The 23394-nt window shown below is 33.1% G+C and overlaps 1 protein-coding gene across 1 annotated transcript; it reads right to left on the minus strand.

Moving 5' to 3' along the window:
* Positions 1-3311: 3311 nt before the first annotated feature.
* Positions 3312-23338, minus strand: LOC127719669 (dnaJ homolog subfamily C member 28-like). Its single transcript, XM_052225901.1, has 6 exons — positions 23230-23338; positions 18309-19117; positions 16032-16145; positions 13077-13243; positions 6662-6862; positions 3312-6102 (listed from the first exon to the last, which is right to left on the minus strand). Exons 2-6 carry the CDS (start codon positions 18927-18929, stop codon positions 5712-5714), a joined length of 1494 nt encoding a protein of 497 aa, XP_052081861.1. The 5' UTR covers positions 18930-19117; positions 23230-23338; the 3' UTR covers positions 3312-5711.
* Between the last annotated feature and the right edge of the window lie 56 nt (positions 23339-23394).

Below are 23394 nucleotides of genomic sequence, written 5' to 3' on the forward strand. Positions count from 1 at the left end.
CTTGTCGACTTTTTTTCTGTATTCATATGAGGCAGATTTCAAACGGGGTTTTTCGCGAAGAATGCAAAAGAAGCTGGAATTATCCTTTAACTTTAACTTTAACGTTCCACCTTATAAATGATGTCCTTTCACAGTGTTTTCAAAGTTAAGTGACTATGTTGAGCGCATCCTAAATAAAGGATACAGTTAAGTGTGCATAATATCTTGACTAAAATCTAGAAGTACACAATGAGGGTTGATTGAGAACAGAACATTACGACAAAAGGGAGTTTCAGCCTCCCAATTGTGAATTTTCTATTTTGTGTATGTATCAGACTAACTCCGTAAATTAATATGATCCCACTATAATATAAAAATAAGAGGATGTGATATTACATGTATTGTTAATGGTCAACTATCCAGGAAGATCATTGGACGAAGATTTAAACCACAATAGGTCGCCATACGGCTTTCCACAATGAGCAAAAGCCAATACTGTATTGTGAGCTATTTAAGGCCCCGGCATGACAAAATTTGAAAAGATTCAGAAAGGAAAGGGGAGACCAACATTGATAAAATCAATAAACAAATTTAGTAGACAGCAACAACCACAGAATTACAGACTCCCAAGTTTGGGCTGGCACACGAAGAATACATTGTATAGCGGGTTTAGATGTGAGCGCTTAGCCATCTCCCTATTCTGATGCAGCTTTGTAACAGCATAACATTATAACAAACTGTAAAACTAGTTTGAATGAGCTTAATGGCCCAGACCGAAACAAACCAAATAAATTGGGAATGTGTCCATGGGGCACAGATGATGCCCCCACTAGCATATAACGTAATAAAGGGACATAACTCAAAAACTGTAAAAGTGACGCTACCCAAATTTGTACTTGATCTGAGTTTTGTGGTAATAAGCATTGTGTATACGTTTCATAACATTTAGTTGAGGCAAACTAAAGTTAGAGAACGGAAACGAAAAATTCAGCATATTTTCCATTTGTAAAGGGGCATAACCCTAGAACGGTAAAAATGACGCCACCAAAATTCAAACTTGATCTGTGTTTTGTGGTAATAAGTATTGTGTATAAGTTTCATAACATTTGGTTGAGGCAAACTAAAGTTAGAGAACAAAACCACTATACATAAAAATTACAAGAGCCTCAAGGTTAATTACAAGAATATTCGCTGTTACTGAAAGCTAATTCAAAGCCTATTTCAAATATAAGTGAACAATGTCTTTTAGGAATAAAAAGACAATCAACACACATCAAATGGATTTAGTGTAAGGACGTCATAAACAGCCCGAGAAAAAGCATGACCTTGTGCAATGCCAAAACATAATAAAATGCTTCGCTGAGCGCAGCTGGATATGACCGCAGAGGTCCAACCCTGAACAGTTGGGGCGAAAATGGACACAATATGCGCGCTTGATACAGGTCTGAATTTGGATTAAATAGTTGACACATATTAGGTTTCTGATTAGTTATCAAAGGTACCAGGCTTATAATTTAATACGCCAGACGCGCGTTTCGTCTACATAAGACTCATCAGTGACGCTCAGATCAAAATAGTTATAAAGCCAAACAAGTACAAATTTGAAGAGCATTGAGGACCCAAAATTCCAAAAGGTTGTGCCAAATACGGCTAAGGTAATCTATGCCTGGGATAAGAAAATCCTTAGTATTTCGAAAAATTCATACTTTTGTAAACAGGAAATTTATAAAAATGACCATATAATTGTTATTCATGTCAAAACCGAAGTGCTGACTACTGGGCTGGTGATACCCTCGGGGACGAAACGTCCACCAGCAAATGCATCGACCCAGTGGTGTAAATAGTTTGAAAGGTACCAAGCTTATAATTTAATACGCCAGACACCGAATAACTGTAGTCAAAGAACTTAGAATTGGTTATATGATTTGAAAATATATTCAATTTTTTGCTTTTGTGCAATACACTATGCTGTTGCGAATTGACCCCCTCCCCCCCCCCCCCCCCCCCCCTAACAACAACAAAAAAATTTACCCCCCTTTTTTTTTGCTTTTGTGAAAGACACTATGCTGTTGCGTATTGATCCCCCCCAAAAAAAATTTTTTTTTACCCCCCCCCCCCCCACTTTTTTTTTTTGGCAAAAAAAAGAATTTTCTTTTTTTAATTTCTGAAATCTGAAATGAAAAAAAACAATTTCTTTTTTACCCCTCCCCCCCCCCCCCCCCCCTTTCCAAAAAAAAAAATTCTTTCCCTCAAGATATGGTCATAATCTCAATTCAAATTTCCAATGGAGTTTGCAACCATAATTACCAATTTAAATACATCATAAAAGTCTTAAATAGATAGTTTAAAAGCAGTGTAAGGGAGGTAATCCAACATTGTACAACATTGTACAATTTTGTTTTTGGATTACCTCCCTTACACTGCTTTTAAATTGTCCATTAACCATGAAACCCTTGTTTTTTCCCCTTTTTTGTCCTTAATTCCTAAACAGTTTGAGCCATAACCCCCCAAAGCCAATCCTAACCATCCCTTTGTGGTATGGAAACTTGTGGTATAATTTCAGAGAGATCCATACACTTAAATACAAGTTATTGTCTGGAAGTTACAAAAATGCATATTTTTGGCCCCTTTTTGGCCACTAATTCCTTAACCATAACCCCCAAAATCAATCCTAACCTTCCTTTTGTGGTATTGAACCTTATGGTAAAATTTCATAGAGATCCATTCACTTAAACTAAAGTTATTGTGCGAAAACCAATGTGTCCTCGGACGACGATGACGACAACGACGCCAACGTCATACCAATATACAACCGCAAAAGTTTTGAGGCCGTATAAAAATCTACAGGTGTATGGACCATTAGTATTATAACTGTATACCAATACATGTTTATTTATGTTCGTTTTAAATTTATCCAAAAAAAACTACTGGTACCTATAAAAAATTAAATTCAAAAGTCTTACCTTAATGTTAAAACGATAACCCATTTGAATAAGTTCTTCAAACAATAAATAAGCTTGCATGAAACATATCTAAATTTATGGGCTCTATAACAACATCATTGTAAAAATCAGGAAGTGATATCCGGTTTGTAATAAAGTTTTATAGGTGTTGGAAAACTTCCAAACCACATCTTTGTATCAAATTCATTAGAAAGAATTTCGTAAATGATTTGAATAATTTGTGGTAATAAAACCCCTCTATATAATATTCCAATTGGACATAGTTTACATTCCTTGAAATTGATATAGACACAGGGATAGCTAATATGTCCAGAAATAAACACACCGTAAGAAGTGACATAAAAACCCTAAAAAGGAAAACTAACAATATGAGCGTAAAATCGTCTCTTTTGTAATAAATGTTCATATATAGCGTCCCAAATGTTAAACTGAAATTATTAATTATTCAAGCCAGTTCCTTTTTTAAAATTTTTGTAGTATTTTAGAGAACTCTTTATTAGTTAAAACGAAACTAATATAAAAGAAACTGTAAGTTTTTTCTGAAATTTGTAAACTAAATGTAATTTGACACATCAGATCGTTACTGAGTTTTATAATAAACTGTGATTCATAACAATTAAGAAACAAGTGTCTGCTATTAAAGGGGGCAATTGGTGCCAATAGGAATTCCTACAACATGTCCATAAACTTTATAGCCTAATATATTTCCTTTTTATTACAGTAAAATGTTTCATATGTATCTCAGAAAAAAAGCAATTGCAATTTAAAGGAATATTTGATTGAATACGAAAACATCTGTTTGATAAGATTGTGTAGAAGTCTAGTGTAGTGAATCCGAAAGTCAAAACTGTCAACTGATATGAAAGGACCATCAAAATCATGTTAATTATCTAAAACATTGAAAGATTTTTACACTTCAAAAATAATCAATGCCATTATTTCAATTTGCTTTATTAAAATAACAATAAGTTCATTAATTGGAGAAAGGGAATTACCGGTAGTAGAGTAAAAAAATCTTTACTCGGTGTCATTTGTCTTTTTGTTATTTGTTTTTGTGCATAGAAGCGCTCTGATGATTTAAGCTCATTCCAACTGATTTTTAGTTTGTTCTTGTGATCTGTCCTTATTCCACATGTTACAATTAAGGAAAGGTTGTGCGTTCACAAATATTTGTCACACAACCACATTCTTTATGTGCCTGTCCAAAGCTATGAACGTGTAATCCAGTAGCTGTCATTGATTGCTGTCCGTCATAATTGTTTTCTGTTTATTCATTGGGTTATTGTTGTAGAATAATCAGGTCTATGGTTTTCTCTTTGGATTTGTTTCATGTGTTGTCATCCAAGAGCCTTTTATAGCTTAACATAAGGTATGGGTTTTACTCACTAAATGAAGGATGTACTGTGACCTGAAATTTTTCACATCTTTGTCGTTTTGTCGTTAGGGATAGTTGCCCTTTAGAAATCCTATCACACCTGCCTATTTGTATAACAATGTTTCGAGTTTAAACATAATGTACCATTTCTTTATCTCCGTATATTCAGGCTAGATATGACTTTTTCTTACATACTTGTACCTCGTCTTGACCTTTACAAGTTCTCAAAAGAATACATGATGAATAAAATAAGACTTTAACACATGTTGCATATTACATAGCAATGACATAAGTGCAAAACTGCTTCAAATACATGTAATTGTGTGAAAATCAGTATGGTTCAGTCATAGTTGCAGTTTTGTAGATTTGGTATTGCTGATGATTACAACTTCTATTTATTATATTGTTTTAGGTTATTAAGCAACTATACTAAAATTTGTAAAAGAAAATCGTCAGTTAAGGCCAATTACTCCTATAAGGATTCATCTGATAACTTTGATACAAAAGGAAGGTGAGTAGATCCTGAAATTCTGAAAGTTTTCATTTGGACAGGTTTTCTCTATCAATTATCGATTTCAAGATATAAGAAAACTGATTTACCTCTATGTTCTATTTTAAGCTGTGGCACCCATGTTAGTTCATAGACCTTAATATAGTTTAAAAAGGATAATCTGGACACTCTAGGAATAAATCAATTGAAGTTTAGTTTCAATGGGTTCAGTAGTTTATGTGTGAATTACATATATGATAAACACTAAAAAGTTTTAACCTGGAGGAACGACCTTCTCTTGGATGTTCTTAATAAATTTACACAGTTTTTCTTATATGATTACATTGTTTGAAGAAAATAGTTGTAAAAAATTATAAATGTTAACAATTTCATGACAAAAAGGGGGAAGCAGATTTTTCTAGAATTATTCAAGTACATTGTAGCTACATGACATAATATGAGTGGTAGTCGTCACCGATTTCCATCTAGTCACAAAGAGGACACACTTTTGCTTCTTGGCAAATTGCGCCATCTCCCGTTCTCGACTTGCAATTGGTGACTACCGCATCTAAATTTACAAAGGCTGTACATATGATAGGGTGATAATTCTCAGATACATTTTTCAAAACAGAAATGAGTTTTGAATAATCTATAGCACAATGCCTAACATTTCTGAATACCAAAATTGTATAAATTGATCCTTAAAAACATTTTAAAGTTTAGGACAGATGATGGAAACACACCACACCACAGACTGCGATGGATGCCAAATGATGGAAAAATTCATTGCGCTTAATCCCAGATAACCTTAAAATTCAAATAAAACTCTAGCTCTAACACTCAACTGCATTGGTGAACAACTATTCATTCTTATATTTATATATTATTTAGTGCTGATTTTGTCTTATGATTTCATACTTTTGAACGTCTCTTTAATAAATTTCCATGTTCCTTTCCATTCTATACTATCACTATCCCTTTCAGCAATATAACTGTCCATTTCTGATGATATATCTGGAGAAGTCACATGACTGTCAGGTGGTATGTATTCCTCATATCTTTCGGAAACCCTCTGGATTTCCCTTTTAACATTATAAGGTATTTTCTGTTTTTGTAAAAGTGTAACAGGCACTATCATGTTGAACTTCATTATTTTTTCGTTCAGTTCTAAAATTGAATTTTCAAACACTTTAACGTGATGTCTCCATTTCTTCTCTAGTGAAGAAGATGATGTGAGACTATTCATATTCTTTTTTTCAATGGCCAATCTCTGTCTTGCATTTGTTATGTCCTCCCTGTAAATGATGAATAGATATTAATCTTAATCATTAAACATATGTTTATGCACTTTAATTTCTGGGTTGAGAACTATAAGAGGAGTTGATAACACAATATGGGAACCTTCCTCTATAATGCTGCTGAAATATGAGTAAATTTCACCATCTGGAAAATCTGCAAACAAATTAACAAATGTGTACACAAATTTTGGTGCACATCTTCAATGTAAATAAAAACATTCTACAAAAGTTTGAAGGCTCTAAGTTGAAAACTGAAACAGGATTTTATAACAAAATTGATTATCCTCTTTTCACCTCCTTACTCATTCCATACCCCTGTCTATCTATTTGACAACCTGCCTAACTTTCCCCTAATGAAACTGGGCAACAACTTTATCTTATGTTATCTAATTTATGCACTTTCCAGTACCCTTTGGTTTTATTGATCATAAAGGAATGGTTTTTTTTAGGTTAAGTGAGTTTAAACGGTGGCTTTTTTACTGCATTTATCTAAACTTCTCCTAGGATTGAACAAAAATATATTTCATAAACATACTGCAAGCATGATTTGCTTTACCTTATTTCTTTTTCTAATGTAATCCATTGTGGTGCATATCCATTGTTGATCAGTATTTTATGTATGTTATGAGTCATGGTATCAACCAATGGATTTCTCTCAGTATAGTCCAGTGGCTTCCCCTTTCCTGACAGATTGTCAAACTCTCCTTTACTCATGGACTCTTGTATCAAGTCTTCTACTATTCTGTCTATAGTGTTACTGAGAATATAACAATTTAAAATTTAAAAAAAAAAAATGTATTCCAATTCAGTATGTTTGTGTTGTTGAATTTAGGTGGGTAAAGTTTAATCCACTTGCAGTAGCCAAGAAAAACTTACTTAATTTTCAGAATATTCTTGGAAATAATTTTTTACGCATAAAATTTACACCGCTGATCTCAGAAACCTTTTTAAAAGACTTATGATTCAAAACTAAACACTCTGATTACACTAGAAATATGTTCAACAGACTTAAAAATAATGGCGGTTTGCTTAAATAAATGGTTATTTTTGGTATAAATGGGGATGCTAATGCAAATGCATGTGTTGGGAAAGTGACACACTTAAAATAATTGTAAAAATTCAATCGTTCCAAATCAGAAGTGTAAATGAAGCAAAAGGTATTTGTCTGTAAATATTTTACAGAAAAAGGGTTCTTCTGACTTCATTTTGTTTCTATGACTATAAGTGACACTAACATTTTGTGTATTAAATTTGCAATTCATATATACATTTTTTGTAAACAAAAAAGAACAAAAATCAAAATTAAAACAAATATTGAATTATAACAAGAGTGCACACGCTGAAATGTCTCGCCTACTATACTGACCATTGATTTTATGTTGATAATCCTACATTTAAAGTTTTACTACAAGTATCATATTAACATTTATGATCCAAGAAAATGAGGTCAAGGTCAGATAAACCAAACCAGAAATACATGTACACCTTTAATACAATCATTCCATACACAGAATATAGATGACCTATTGCTTATAGTATAAAAGAAACAGACCAAACCGTGAAGATTCTATATTGACCAATGAACCATGAAAATGAAGTCAAGGTCAGATGAACCCTGCCAGACACACATGTACACCTTAAAATCAATTCATGCATCAAATATGGTTGACCAATTGCTTATAGTATCTAAAAAACAAAGTTAACCAGGAAAACTGAACATTGACCAAAGAACCATGAAAATGAGGTGAAGGTCAGATGATAACTGCCAGACAGACATATACACCTTACAATCATTCCATACACCAAATATAGTTGACATATTGCTTAAAGTTTAAGAAAAACAGACCAAAACACAAAAACTTAACATTGAGCAACGAACAGTGAAAATGAGGTCAAGGTCAAATAAAACCTGCCAGACTGACATGTACATCGTAAAATATCATATCTAAAATTTATAAAAATCAAAAGGCAGCTTACATCAATAGATTTAAACAATTCATCAAAGTTTCATGAGAACTGTGGAAAACATTTTTTAGTTATTGTCTGAAAACTTGAAAATCCCCCTTTTTTTAATGAATAAAACCCCATAACTCGGAAATGAAAAACTAAAATTTATAAAAACAAAAGGGAGCTTACGTCAATAGATATAAACAATTCACCAAGGTTTCATGAGAACTGCTGAAAGCATTTTTGAGTTATTATCCGAAAACTAGAAAATCCCCCTTTTTAATGAATAAAACCCCATAACTCGAAAACGTAAAATCTAAAATTTATAAAAATCGAAAGGGAGCTTATGTCAATAGATAAAAACAATTGACCAGAATTTTTCCTGCAAATTGGAGAAAGCATTTTTTAGTTATTGTTCGAAAACTGGAACCCCCCCCCCACCCCTTTTTATAATGAATAAAACCCCATTTCTCTGAAATGTAAAATCTAAAATTTATGAAAAATGAAAGGGAGCTTTTGTCAATAGATATATACAATTCACCAAAGTTTTATGCAAATTGGGTAAAGAGTTTTTGAGTTAATGTCCGACATGTTGACGACGGACGGACGGACAGATGGACGGACAGACGAACGGACAGACAGTCAACGATATACCATAATACGTCCCGTAAACGGGCGTATAAAAACAGACCAAAACACAAAGTAATTTAAAATTGAGCAATGAACCATGAAAATGAGGTCAAGGTCAAATAAAACCTGCCAGACTGACATGTTCATCGTAAAATATTTCCATACACCAAATATAGTTGACCTACTGCATACAGTATTAGAAAAACAGACCAAAACACAAAAAATTAACATTGAGCAATGAACCGTGAAAATGAGGTCAAGGTCAAATAAAACCTGCCAGACTGACATGTACATCGTAAAATATTTCCATACACCAAATATAGTTGACCTACTGCATACAGTATTAGAAAAACAGACCAAAACACAAAAAATTAACATTGAGCAATGAACCGTGAAAATGAGGTCAAGGTCAAATAAAACCTGCCAGACTGACATGTACATCGTAAAATATTTCCATACACCAAATATAGTTGACCTACTGCATACAGTATTAAAATAAACTGCTTTGCTGAGCGCAGCTGGATACGCCCGTAGAAGTCCAACCCTCAACAGTTGGGCAAAAATGGACACAATATTCAAGCTTGATACAGGTCTGAATTTGGATTGTAATTAAATATTTGACATATTATAGGTTTCTGAATAAATGTAGTCAAAAAACTTGAAATTGGTTATATGAATTGAATTTATATTCAATTAAAGATTTCTTGCTGTTGTGCAATACACTGTGCTGTTGCGCAATACTTAGTAAATCTGTTGTCAGACTATAAACAAATAAAGGGAGGTTATCTTAATAGATATAAACCAGGCACGAAAGTTTAATGAAAACTGCTCAAAGCACTTTAAAGGCATTGTCAAAAAACTGGAAAATCCCCCTTTTTTTAATGAATAAAACCCCATAACTTGAAACATCATATCTAAAATTTATAAAAATCAAAAGGCAGCTTACATCAATAGATTTAAACAATTCATCAAAGTTTCATGAGAACTGTGGAAAACATTTTTTAGTTATTGTCTGAAAACTTGAAAATCCCCCTTTTTTTAATGAATAAAACCCCATAACTCGGAAACGAAAAAACTAAAATTTATAAAAACAAAAGGGAGCTTACGTCAATAGATATAAACAATTCACCAAGGTTTCATGAGAACTGCTGAAAGCATTTTTGAGTTATTATCCGAAAACTAGAAAATCCCCCTTTTTAATGAATAAAACCCCATAACTGGAAAACGTAAAATCTAAAATTTATAAAAATCGAAAGGGAGCTTATGTCAATAGATAAAAGCAATTGACCAGAATTTTTCCTGCAAATTGGAGAAAGCATTTTTTAGTTATTGTTCGAAAACTGGAACCCCCCCCCACCCCTTTTTATAATGAATAAAACCCCATTTCTCTGAAATGTAAAATCTAAAATTTATGAAAAATGAAAGGGAGCTTTTGTCAATAGATATATACAATTCACCAAAGTTTTATGCAAATTGGGTAAAGAGTTTTTGAGTTAATGTCCGACATGTTGACGACGGACGGACGGACAGACAGATGGACGGACAGACGGACGGACAGACAGTCAACGATATACCATAATACGTCCCGTAAACGGGCGTATAAAAACAGACTAAAACACAAAAAATTAACATTGAGCAATGAACCATGAAAATGAGGTCAAGGTCAAATAAAACCTGCCAGACTGACATGTACATCGTAAAATATTTCCATACACCAAATATAGTTGACCTACTGCATACAGTATTAGAAAAACAGACCAAAACACAAAAAATTAACATTGAGCAATGAACCGTGAAAATGAGGTCAAGGTCAAATAAAACCTGCCAGACTGACATGTACATCGTAAAATATTTCCATACACCAAATATAGTTGACCTACTGCATACAGTATTAGAATAAACTGCTTTGCTGAGCGCAGCTGGATACGCCCGTAGAAGTCCAACCCTGAACAGTTGGGCAAAAATGGACACAATATTCAAGCTTGATACAGGTCTGAATTTGGATTGTAATTAAATATTTGACATATTATAGGTTTCTGAATAAATGTAGTCAAAAAACTTGAAATTGGTTATATGAATTGAATTTATATTCAATTAAAGATTTCTTGCTGTTGTGCAATACACTGTGCTGTTGCGCAATACTTAGTAAATCTGTTGTCAGACTATAAACAAATAAAGGGAGGTTATCTTAATAGATATAAACCAGGCACGAAAGTTTAATGAAAACTGCTCAAAGCACTTTAAAGGTATTGTCAAAAAACTGGAAAATCCCCCTTTTTTTAATGAATAAAACCCCATAACTCGAAACATCAAATCTAAAATTTAAAAAAATCAAAAGGCAGCTTACATCAATAGATTTAAACAATTCATCAAAGTTTCATGAGAACTGTGAAAACATTTTTTAGTTATTGTCTGAAAACTTGAAAATCCCCCTTTTTTTAATGAATAAAACCCCATAACTCGGAAACGAAAAACTAAAATTTATAAAAACAAAAGGGAGCTTACGTCAATAGATATAAACAATTCACCAAGGTTTCATGAGAACTGCTGAAAGCATTTTTGAGTTATTATCCGAAAACTAGAAAATCCCCCTTTTTAATGAATAAAACCCCATAACTCGAAAATGTAAAATCTAAAATTTATAAAAATCGAAAGGGAGCTTATGTCAATAGATAAAAACAATTGACCAGAATTTTTCCTGCAAATTGGAGAAAGCATTTTTTAGTTATTGTTCGAAAACTGGAACCCCCCCACCCCTTTTTATAATGAATAAAACCCCATTTCTCTGAAATGTAAAATCTAAAATTTATGAAAAATGAAAGGGAGCTTTTGTCAATAGATATATACAATTCACCAAAGTTTTATGCAAATTGGGTAAAGAGTTTTTGAGTTAATGTTCGACATGTTGACGACGGACGGACGGACAGACAGATGGAGGGACAGACAGACGGACAGACAGATGGACGGACAGACGGACGGACAGACAGTCAACGATATACCATAATACGTCCCGTAAACGGGCGTATAAAAACAAACCAAAACGCAAAAAATTAACATTGAGCAATGAACCATGAAAATGAGGTCAAGGTCAAATAAAACCTGCCAGACTGACATGTACATCGTAAAATATTTCCATACACCAAATATAGTTGACCTACTGCATACAGTATTAGAAAAACAGACCAAAACACAAAAAATTAACATTGAGCAATGAACCGTGAAAATGAGGTCAAGGTCAAATAAAACCTGCCAGACTGACATGTACATCGTAAAATATTTCCATACACCAAATATAGTTGACCTACTGCATATAGTATTAGAGAAACAGACCAAAACACAAAAACTTAACATTGAGCAATGAACTGTGAAAATGAGGTCAAGTTCAAATAAAACCTGCCAGACTGACATTTACATCGTAAAATATTTCCATACACCAAATATAGTTAACCTATTGCATACAGCAATAGAAAAATAGACCAAATCACAAAAACTAAACTTTAACCACTGAACCATGAAAATGAGGTCAAGGTCAGATGACACCTGCCAGTTGGACACCTTACAATCATTACATACACCAAATATAGTAGACCTATTGTTTATAGTATCTGAGATATGGACTTGACCATGAAAACTTAACCTTGTTCACTGATCCATGAAATGAGGTTGAGGTCAAGTGAAAACTGACTGACAGGCATGAGGATCTTGCAAGGTACGCATATACCAAATATAGTTATCCTATAACTCATAATAAGAGAGAAATTAACATTACAAAAAATCTGATTTTTTTTTTTCGAGTAGTCACTGAACCATGAAAATGAGGTCAAGGACAATGGACATATGACAGACGGAAACATCATATCATAAGGCATCTATATACAAAGTATGAAGCATCCAGGTCTTCTACCTTCTGAAATATTAAGCTTTTAAGAAGTTAGTTAACGCCGCCGCTGCTGGATCACTATCCTTATGTCGAGCTTTCTGCGACAAAAGTCGCAGGCTCAACAAAAATGACATAAGTGGATTGCATTTAAGCTTTTAATGTGAACAATAATACTCTTAATTATACTGTTGTAAATACTCCTTTTATCTTATTGGCCATACATTTCTATGTAAACTCAATTAGGACATTTATTCTACAATTTGTGCCTGCAAAGCTTAAAAACAAAGGATTTAAAACTAGAAAATATAAGAATTTTTTTTAAAACAAACATTTTTTACAGATTGCTACAACTTATTATAGTTTTAAAAAAATAGCCTTATTCTATAAAAGTCAGAAATTTTTCGATAAAGAAATCCAGAGGATATTTTTTACATGAAACCAAACATGTTTAATATTTAAATAGGCCATTCATACTGGTTATTCATTAATTTTGCAAGTTACTTCAACTGCTGACCTAATTTTACTTTTCTTGGCTTGCTTCTTATTAACTGCTAATGCTGATGTTTCTGTTTGCAAGACATTTTTACTCATTCTGAACTCAGTCACAACTTCTGATGCTCTTTGTACTTTATATTTGTTATATTGGCTCTGTCTCTGGCTAGGGTTACCAAACCCTACACCCTGCAATAAATATACAAATTATAATGTCTATACATGTTCTTTTACATTGGTTTTAAGTTTTAACATTGGTTTTACTATATCCATAAATAAACTGTTGACACAGATATTTGTCTTGCATGTATGTAACTTTGGTAGTAAAATGCAAATGTCGAAATTAAAATGGCAATACTTTAACTATGCAAAACATTGATAGTTAATGACCCATGATTGAAGGTCAAGGGCCAAATAATCTCAGTAAAAATGAGACATGTCAATGCTTATACAAGTGTTTATCTCATATCATTGACGTATAATAAGTAGTTCCCCGTATGATGAACTTACCACACCCTTAACATGTAAAACATGCAAAAGTTGAAATGTCAATGAACCATCACTGAGAATGGGGCCATATAATCTCCTTGAAAATGAGATGAACTAATGCTAATATAAAGGCATACCTAAAATTACTGACCTACCATTAGAGGTTTTAACCTGAAATAATCACAAATTTTAACATGTAAACTATGCAAAATTATCAATGACTGAGGGGCAGAGCCAAGTAATCTCCTTGGAAATTAGATGTGCCAATGCCAATATAGCTACATGCCAAATATCATTAACTTCCCATTAGGGGTTCCCATTAAACTGATCTAATCCAAATTCTAAAAAAAAATGTTGAAGATGCTCTTGCTGAAAACAGTACACCTAAGGCTCATTTCTGTGACCTTGGGGTGAGACAAAAACCAGCTTCATGTACATCATATACTATTTATAAGTATATTCGCTATACTTCCCAATTTGTCTGGATTTTTAAGACATACTGTGCAAATTACTACAAATTATGATCATCTCTCAAAAAATTTAAAAAAAAGTACAAAATTGTAAACAAATAGAAATAGGTTAGTTTTACACCAATTGACATTTTGGTGCTCCAGAATAAACAAAAAGAACATGGAAAAACTGATAAATAAATTACAAAATAAAGCACTTGAAAATTGAATGAGTTCTATTGAAACAGTATGTATTTATGCATACATGGCATACCCAGTTCTAATTTATATCATATATTGAGGCAGTGTGTGTGTAAACATACCTTATTATCAAGGTATTATCTATGTTGAGGAAGTGTGTGTGTGTGTGTATACATACCTCATTATCAAGGTGCTGTCTATGTTGAAGTAGTGTGTGTATATATACCTCATTACCAAGGTACTGTCTATTGAGGCAGTGTGTGTGTATACATACCTTATTACCAAGGTATTATCTATGTTGAGTTAGTGTGTGTGTATACATACCTCATTACCAAGGTACTGTCTATATTGAGGCAGTGTGTGTGTGTATACATATCTTATTACAAAGGTATTATCTATGTTGAGGTAGTGTGTGTGTGTGTGTGTGTGTGAATGTGAATACATACCTCATTACCAAGGTGCTGTCTATGTTGAGGTAGTGTGTATAATATATACCTCATTACCAAGGTACTGTCTATTGAGGCAGTGTGTGTGTATACATACCTTATCACCAAGGTACTGTCTATGTTGAGGTAGTGTATGTGTGTATATACATACCTAATTACCAAGGTATTGTCTATCGAAGCAGTGTGTGTGTATACATACATCATTACCAAGGTATTATCTATGTTGAGGTAGTGTGTGTGTGTACATACCTTATCACCAAGGTATTTTCTATGTTGAGGTAGTGTGTGTGTATAAACATACCTCATTACCAAGGTACTGTCTATGTTGAGATAGTGTGTGTGTATACATACCTCATTACTAAGGTACTGTCTATGTTGAGGTAGTATGTGTGTGTATTATAATATATACCTCATTACAAAGGTACTGTCTATTGAGGCAGTGTGTGTGTATCCATACCTTATTACCAAGGTATTATCTATGTTGAGGTAGTGTGTGTGCATATATACCTTATTTATACCAAGGTACATGTTGTATTATCTATGTTGAGGTAGTGTGTGTGTGTGTGTGTAAACATACTTCATTACCAAGGTATTATCTATGTTGAGGTAGTGTGTGTGTGTGTGTATACATACCTCATTACCAAGGAACTGTCTATGTTGAGGTAGTGTGTATGTATACATACCTCATTACCAAGGTACTGTCTATTGAGGCAGTGTGTGTGTATACACACCTGTCCTAAGTCAGGAATACGATGTTCTGTAGTTGTCGTTTGTTGATGTGGTTCATAAGTGTTTCTCGTTTCTTGTTTTTTATATAGATTAGACAGTTGGTTTTCCCGTTTGAATGGTTTTACACTAGTAATTTTTGGGGCCCTTTATAGCTTGCTGTTCGGTGTGAGCCTAGGCTCCGTGTTGAAGACTGTACTTTGACCTATAATGGTTTACTTTTATAAATTTTGACTTGGATGGAGAGTTGTCTCATTGGCACTCATACCACATCTTCTTATATCTACTTATTATCAAGGTATTATCTATGTTGAGGTAGTGTGTGTTTACATACCTCATTACCAAGGTACTGTCTATGTTGAGGTAGTGTGTGGGTGTGTGTATACATACCGCATTACCAAGGTATCATCTGTGTTGAGGTAGTGTGTGTGTGTGTGTGTGTGTGTGTATACATACCTCATTATCAAATTATCATCTATGTTGAGGTAGTGTGTGTGTGTATATATACATACCTCATTACCAAGGTACTGTCTATGTTGAGGTAGTGTGTGTGTATACATACCTCATTACAAAGGTACTGTCTATTGAGGTAGTGTGTGTTTATACATTCCTCATTACCAAGGTACCATCTATATTGAGGTAGTGTGTGTGTGTGTATATACATACCTCATTACCAAGGTACTGTCTATGTTGAGGTAGTGTGTGAGGAAAGTCAAATTCTCCCTTTTCCTCCTCTTCAACAATGTCAACTGGCATCTGTAGATCAGCTCTCATATTTTCCTGCACCAAAAAAATTAGTAATTTATTAACAAACAAAGATCAGAAAAAGGGTTCCCCCTCTCCCTACCTTTGTCATTTAAGGTACATGTACATAAAAACATTACTTTTCTATAATGTACCAGCATACACATACATGTATAGTCCATCTGGGTCCAGTCTGGTCATGATTTTTAATGTGCCACAATTCTCCATATCAGCTTCTTAAGTTTCTTCTTCAGATACTTTGACCTAAAAGCTGTTTGTTTTTTACCATCAACCACCCATTCACTTAAGCATTTTCAAGGGTTTTAAACATTATTATTCAACTTGAATGACTTTAACACTGCCTATTCAAATTACATTTTCTGAGTAGTGATTATTTTACTAGCTTCACATATTTGTTTATCTGTATTTTAACTTCCTCTGATTTTAAGCTGTCAAAGTTCTATTGAATGGGATAATGTTGGATATTTATTATATGTATGGATAGAATGGTAAATGTATTAATCAGATTTTTAAGTTGTTCAAGTTGGTATATGAATGTGAAACATTTAATTACGGTAGTATTTGAGTATTTTGCTGTCTTTGTTTGCAGATGCATTCAAGTATATACAACTTCTTTATTGATTCAACATTTTGAAAAAAAATTACAACTCTCAGGGGAGATAGCTCAATTCAGTTTGATAATCATGATAATAGAATATAATGTTAATTTAAATTAAATATTTTATTATGCAGCAAGAAAAAGTCTTTTTCAGGTAAAATACATAAAATATATGAGATTTTTTGGTTCAAAAAATTGTTGCATATATATTTTGTAACATATAGATATAAGAAGATGTGGTATGAGTGCCAATGAGACAACTCTCCATCCAAGTCAAAATTTATAAAAGGAAACCATTATAGGTCAAAGTACCGTCTTCAACACAAAGCCTAGGCTCACACCGAACAGCAAGCTATAAAGGGCACCAAAAATTACTAGTGTAAAACCATTCAAACAGGAAAACCAACGGTCTAATCTATATAAAAAACGAGAAACGAGAAACACTTATGAACCACATCAACAAACAACAACTACTGATCATCAGATTCCTGACTTAGGACAGGTGCAAACAATTGCAGCGGGTTTAAATGTTTTAATGGTACCAAACCTTCACCCTTCTCTGAAACAATAGTGCAAAATCACAACATAGAAAGACACACTATAAAATATCAATTGAAATGGCTTAACTCAATCAAAAGACATATTAACACCAGTGAACATACACTGAACAAATAAATTTGATCTATGATACAATGTAAATACAAAATAAATAAACTAAGAGAAGAATAATTAAAGTAACATATTATACCGCTGTGAAATGTTAAACAATTTAAGAAAAACAATATGAACAAAAATATCAGCCATTTGCAATTACTTTAAACACAGGTAAATGAAAATAATTTTGTTGTTAGGTATACGTGTACAGTTCAAATGGAGAAAGGAAATATTTTTACAAAATAAATAATTTTGATGTTCATAGTACGAAGAAGTGAAAATTTATAGTAATACCAAACACTTATTAAAGCTGGTACAAATGTATATAGACCAGATATAACCCTTAATAAGTAAACATTAAATAACAAAAAAGCATTACAATTAGTATCAACAGGTCAAATAAACAAGAAAGTATGATTTGAGAGTACTCGCAGTTACTGACAGCTAGTTAAAAGCCAAAAGCAATTAGTAATAAAAAATCATGCATCAGAGACTAAAATCAACTAAAACACATCCCAGGGATTTAGTATTTTAACGTCATGGACAGTCAAAGAAGACATATGACTTGTGCAATGCCAAAAATAAATGTATCGACAGGCAGTAGGATAGTTAGGAGTTAGCCTCTTTATAGATCAAAATGAACGTGGGTGTGTCTTTAAACATCCCGCTTGAAAAGAATACAAATGTCCAAAATTATTTCACCATTTATTAAAATTTAATTATGACATTCAAATTTCTTCCGTTCTTACGATTTTGTTATGTCATATTGCATGTGTATAGTAATGTAACAAAGAATGCATTAGAGAAACAGATTCAATTTCTGTGCATCTTGTTTGATACATTATATCTCCATTCACAATTGTTAAATTCTGAATATTTTAAAGGATCTTCAATTCACTCCCGATTTATGAATCAACTGATCATACCTTTATGGCTTTATAAGCATCCTGAATCTGTGAAAACTTGCGAGGACATGCTGTTGATGTCCCACTGTCTGGGTGATACTGTTTAGCGAGGCGTAGATAGGCCTCTCGTAACTCCTCCTCCGTACAGTCAGGTGACAGGTTAAATAAAGAATAACAGTCTTTGACATTGTTTTTCAGCTTATAACCAATCTGGCAATTTATACTGCTAGTGAAAAAGAAGTGTTGTCCACATAAAATTATCTTTCCTTTCCAGGATAAAACTGAAGAAACATTCTGCGTTTTTCTTCTCACATTTGCAAAATAAAGAACTTCATTGTGTCCAGAACCTGATGTGGAGAAGTAGGATAAAATAATGTGAGGTCCTCCAACATTATCTCTAGGTAAATTTATCAGTTCATTTGAGGTAAATCTGAAACCAATACTTGACGATCTTGGTAATAGAGCAGTTGAAATGTACCTGTTACAACAAAAAGTAAATCTGGACTTCACATTAAATGAGGTCAGTCTTTTACTACAGTGAACAGATCTGTGACATATGCTGAGGTTTGGACAGACTAATGTATTTTTCTTTGGTAATAAATGTACATGTTGATGAAATATGTGTATCCTTTTCTGTAGCATTTCCTAGGGGGTTGTATCAGTAAATAGCATGACTCCTTAAAATAGCTTGACTATTCTCCTTAAAATAGCTTGACTGTTCTCCTTAAAATAGCATGACTGTTCTCCTTAAAATAGCATGACTGTTCTCCTTAAAATAGCATAACATGACTGTTCTCCTCAAACCATCTGTAATGTTTATTTCTATAGTTCTATAAAATAAATATAACATTGTGTATTTTAATTACCCAGACATAACTTAGAATAAATATGGTTAAATGTCTGATTTATCCTTCCCATGTTCTTTTTATCTGCAAAATAATGAAAGTTGTTAGCAGATACTGAAGTACTAGGATTGGAAATCAGAACTATCATTAGTATTGACAACATCATGACTGAAAAAAATTATTTATGTATGATTTCCTGCACCTGAATAAGATTAAGTGTTTAGTTATTACTTATTGTATAATGAAGGACTGTTATGAACTGACTGTTTCTACATTGGCCCTGGTATATATTTTTATTAGCTATATTGGCCCTCTACTTGGTTAATCTAGGGACCAATATCTTCAATTTTGCCAGGGCCAATACATCAAGTGGATTTTTCGTGGATAGAATATTCATTTTAACTTGTAACTATAGTGAGTGAAAAAAAATTGTGAGGGAATTCAATGTTTGCTATATGAAGTTCACTTTTAAAAGCATTTGATGACAATCACGGCTGGTAATCTACACACGCAGAACAATCGGTTCTGCAATGAAAACCGTGAGAGGATTTTCCGGTTATGCTTGAGTGGAGTAATTGTCACCGCTTCGAAAGGTATGTACATTTCTAAATCGAAATTTTCTAGTTCAATTGATCATAATATTGAAAATCGGAGAATGCTATGCTGTGGTGAATACTTTAACGAAGAGACATATGTATCATTTACTGTTATGCATGGAGTAAAACTCCTACAAAATCAGTCGTCCCACGAGTAATTGATGAAAAAAGTGACATTTCAATTTTGAGATGGTTCTATTAACAGACCTACAAGTTCAAATTTAGTTTTTAATCTGTTAACAGGATTGAATGTTGTTTTGAGCGGCGTGTACGCTGTCTGAAGTTGATAGACGTCTTAATAAATCTAAAAACTGCTAATTTTCATTATTTCATGCGTGAGGGGAACTGTTCTGATTGAGGACACCGTGAATGCGTGAGGGGAAGTGCAAACATATCTTTATATCGAAAAATGCAACAATCACTTCAACGACAAAATTATTTTATATCTCTTACTGTGTGACGTTTACATTCTGACGTCAAACACGCGACTCTACACTAGAGTTGATGTGAACCTTGCCATTCAGTCACAGGCCTTCAAATATTTCAATCCTTTATTGGTTGATTTAAAATACATATATAAGTAAGCAATGAATGTGGTTGCTAAATTTGATAGATACTTTTTTATGCTTCTTTGTTAAATATTTGTTTGTTTTTGTTCTAATTGAGATTGTGACATGGTGATGACTGCTGACCCCTATTTTGACAACTTTACCTATTATGTCTGTTTTGTTCACGCATCGTTGTAAATATAATGGAATTTGATGCGACTGTCATACAAGTGAGAGGTTTAGCGCTATAAAACCAGGTTCAATCCACCATTTTCTACATTTGAAAATACCTGTACCAAGTCAGAAATATGACAGTTGTTGTCCATTCGTTTGATGTGTTTTATCATTTGATTCTGCCATTTGATTAGGGACTTTTTTTAATTTTCCTCGGAGTTTAGTATTTTTGTGATTTTACTTTTTTCAAAGAAAGGCAAGTAACTTGCACAGTTTTATTGAAGTTCATACTAAATATAAATTGACAATGAATATGGAAATGGCTGCAACGTAAATATAAGTGGTTTAGATTTATGATTGACTATAATTGCACTTCCTCTCACGCATTCACGATGTCCTTAATCAGAACCGATCCCCTCACGCATGAAATAATGAAAATTGGCAGTTTCTAGATTAATTACGACGTCTTTCAACTTCGGACAGCGTACACGCCGCCCAAAACGACATTCAATCCCGTTGACAGAAAAAAAACTAAATTTGAACTTGTAGGTCTGTTAATAGAACCATCTCAAAATTGAAATGTCACTTTTTTCATCAATTACTCGTGGGACGATTGATTTTGTAGGAGTTTTACTCCATGCACAACAGTTAATGATACATGTGTCTCTTCGTTAAAGTATTCACCACAGCATAGCATTCTCCGATTTTCAATATTTTGATCAATTGAACTAGAAAATTTCGATTTAGAAATGTACATACCTTTCGAAGCGGTGACAATTACTCCACTCAAGCATAACCGGAAAATCCTCTCACGGTTTTCATTGCAGAACCGATTGTTCTGCGTGTGTAGATTACCAGCCGTGACAATAGCCCTTTCTATGAACTCATTTACTGAATCATGAATTTTACACTTAAATTATAATTTAACACAGGTTATTTCCCTTGCCTGTGAGAAATGCTCTGTAACAAAAATAAAGCTCAATGATGAGTCATTGATTAGCAGTTTTTAATCCCTGTTGATTTAAAGATAATATTTGATTTATATAAATTTAGAAATTACTAATGGTGTTTTGCCTTCCAACATACTTATGGGGTTCGTGTTGCTTAGTCTTTAATTTTCTATGTTGTGTCATCTGTACCGGTACTATTATTTGTCTGTTTGTCTTTTTATTTTTGGCCATGGCGTTGTCAGTTTGTTTTCGATCTATGAGTTTGACTGTCCCTTTGGTATCTTTCGTCCCTCTTTTATAATCAAACTCTATTATAAAGCTGGAAATGCTTATGAATCAAAGAAACATATACTAGGTTTCTTTTACTTCTAATTGCTCTCACTGCAGTGAACCAGTATGTATACCAGTACACTTCCCAACAAAGGAAATAATTTGTACTAAATTGTAATTTTAAAATCAGATTTAGGCTATCCGAAGTGAATTTCAAGAAAGTCCTACATGTATCCAACTGAATTAACATGAATAATCAGAATGAAATTTTTTGTAGTATTTCAAAAAATGATTTTGCTTGTATAATATCTTAAAGAAATTAAGGCTTTGAAAAGGAGATGTGAAGTACAATGTATTTTATATTGACGTTTGAAGCCCAAACTTTCTATTGCTTATATTTTGCTTATCATGCTTATGTGAGATCAGAAAACTATGCAAATACAGACATATTAATTTTTGTAAGTTCTAAGTAGCAAAAAAATTGGTTGATTATAGTTGTGATAATTAAATTTAGAGAAGTTATCTTAAAAAATTGTCATTTTCTCCCTATCCAACTCACCCTTCATACTTATTTTGATACGGAATAGCAGGAAACAACTTATTCTAAAGTATAGCAGTCAGTATAACAAGATGAAATTGGCTGATTTATGAAGAAATTGATGCACTTGCGCCTCCACAATGGTGAAAAAAGGGAGGTAAGCTTGATCATGACTCGTGAAACAGTTTATAGTAATATTTACATGCTTTATCATTATCATATCATACAGATATAATCAGTGATTGAAAAAATCATTCTCTTGACATGATAGTGCATCACATATAAAATTAAGGAGATGTACATGTGGTCACTTTCCCAGTTGACTGGTTTAACCCTCTTGCTACCCGAGGGACACATATGTCCATATGTTTAATTGTGCAAGCTTCTTATCATTGCTGTATCTCTTTCAAATAAAATATCGAAGATTAAACTGTGTAATATTTTTCTTCGTAACATCATTAGGGCATGCCTGCATGGTGACATGTCGAAAGACATCATTGTTGGGCATACGTCATAACAAGCATCAAGCTATCCTATTTTCTGGCACAGGAACTACAACCACATAAATTTAGAGGCAGCAAGAGGGTTAAGGTTACGTGTATCTGCATGGCGCAAATGAATAAAAATGATAAGAAAAAATAAGCGCACCATGTCTATATTTCACTTAGTCCAAATAATTATGACGTCTTGAAAGGCTGTCACAGGAAGGCGTCAAAGCAAAAAAATAAAATAGCCTTTTAAGACTTCATAATTATTTGGACTATATTTCACAATTATGAATATTAACTTATTTTTGGCAGTTAATTTGTCTTTAGTGTTTTAAAAAATGATCTGCTAGTGGTGGCGAATGCTTGCTCCTTATGAGCATAATGGTTGTGAAAAAGTCTTATGTGACCAATTTATGCACTAGGCACACAAATTTCTTTACTGACTTTAGGTAAAAACCATGAAACAGCACAAACAGTTGTTTTCTATCTCACTTTTCAACAAAAATTATAAATGTTCCAAATACATAACATACATCAGGAATCATCTACTTGGCTTTTCTTTGAAAATGTGTATGCTCGATGCTCTTTAGTATAGCCCTCACCTCTACCGTTACATAAAACAACATGACCTCAATCATGACCTATTCATACTGGTATTGTCAAACGTAAACCAGTTTGACTATCGACCTGGTATCAAA

Source organism: Mytilus californianus, unplaced genomic scaffold (assembly GCF_021869535.1).
Source record: "Mytilus californianus isolate M0D057914Y unplaced genomic scaffold, xbMytCali1.0.p SCAF_11, whole genome shotgun sequence".
Lineage (NCBI taxonomy): Eukaryota > Metazoa > Mollusca > Bivalvia > Mytilida > Mytilidae > Mytilus > Mytilus californianus.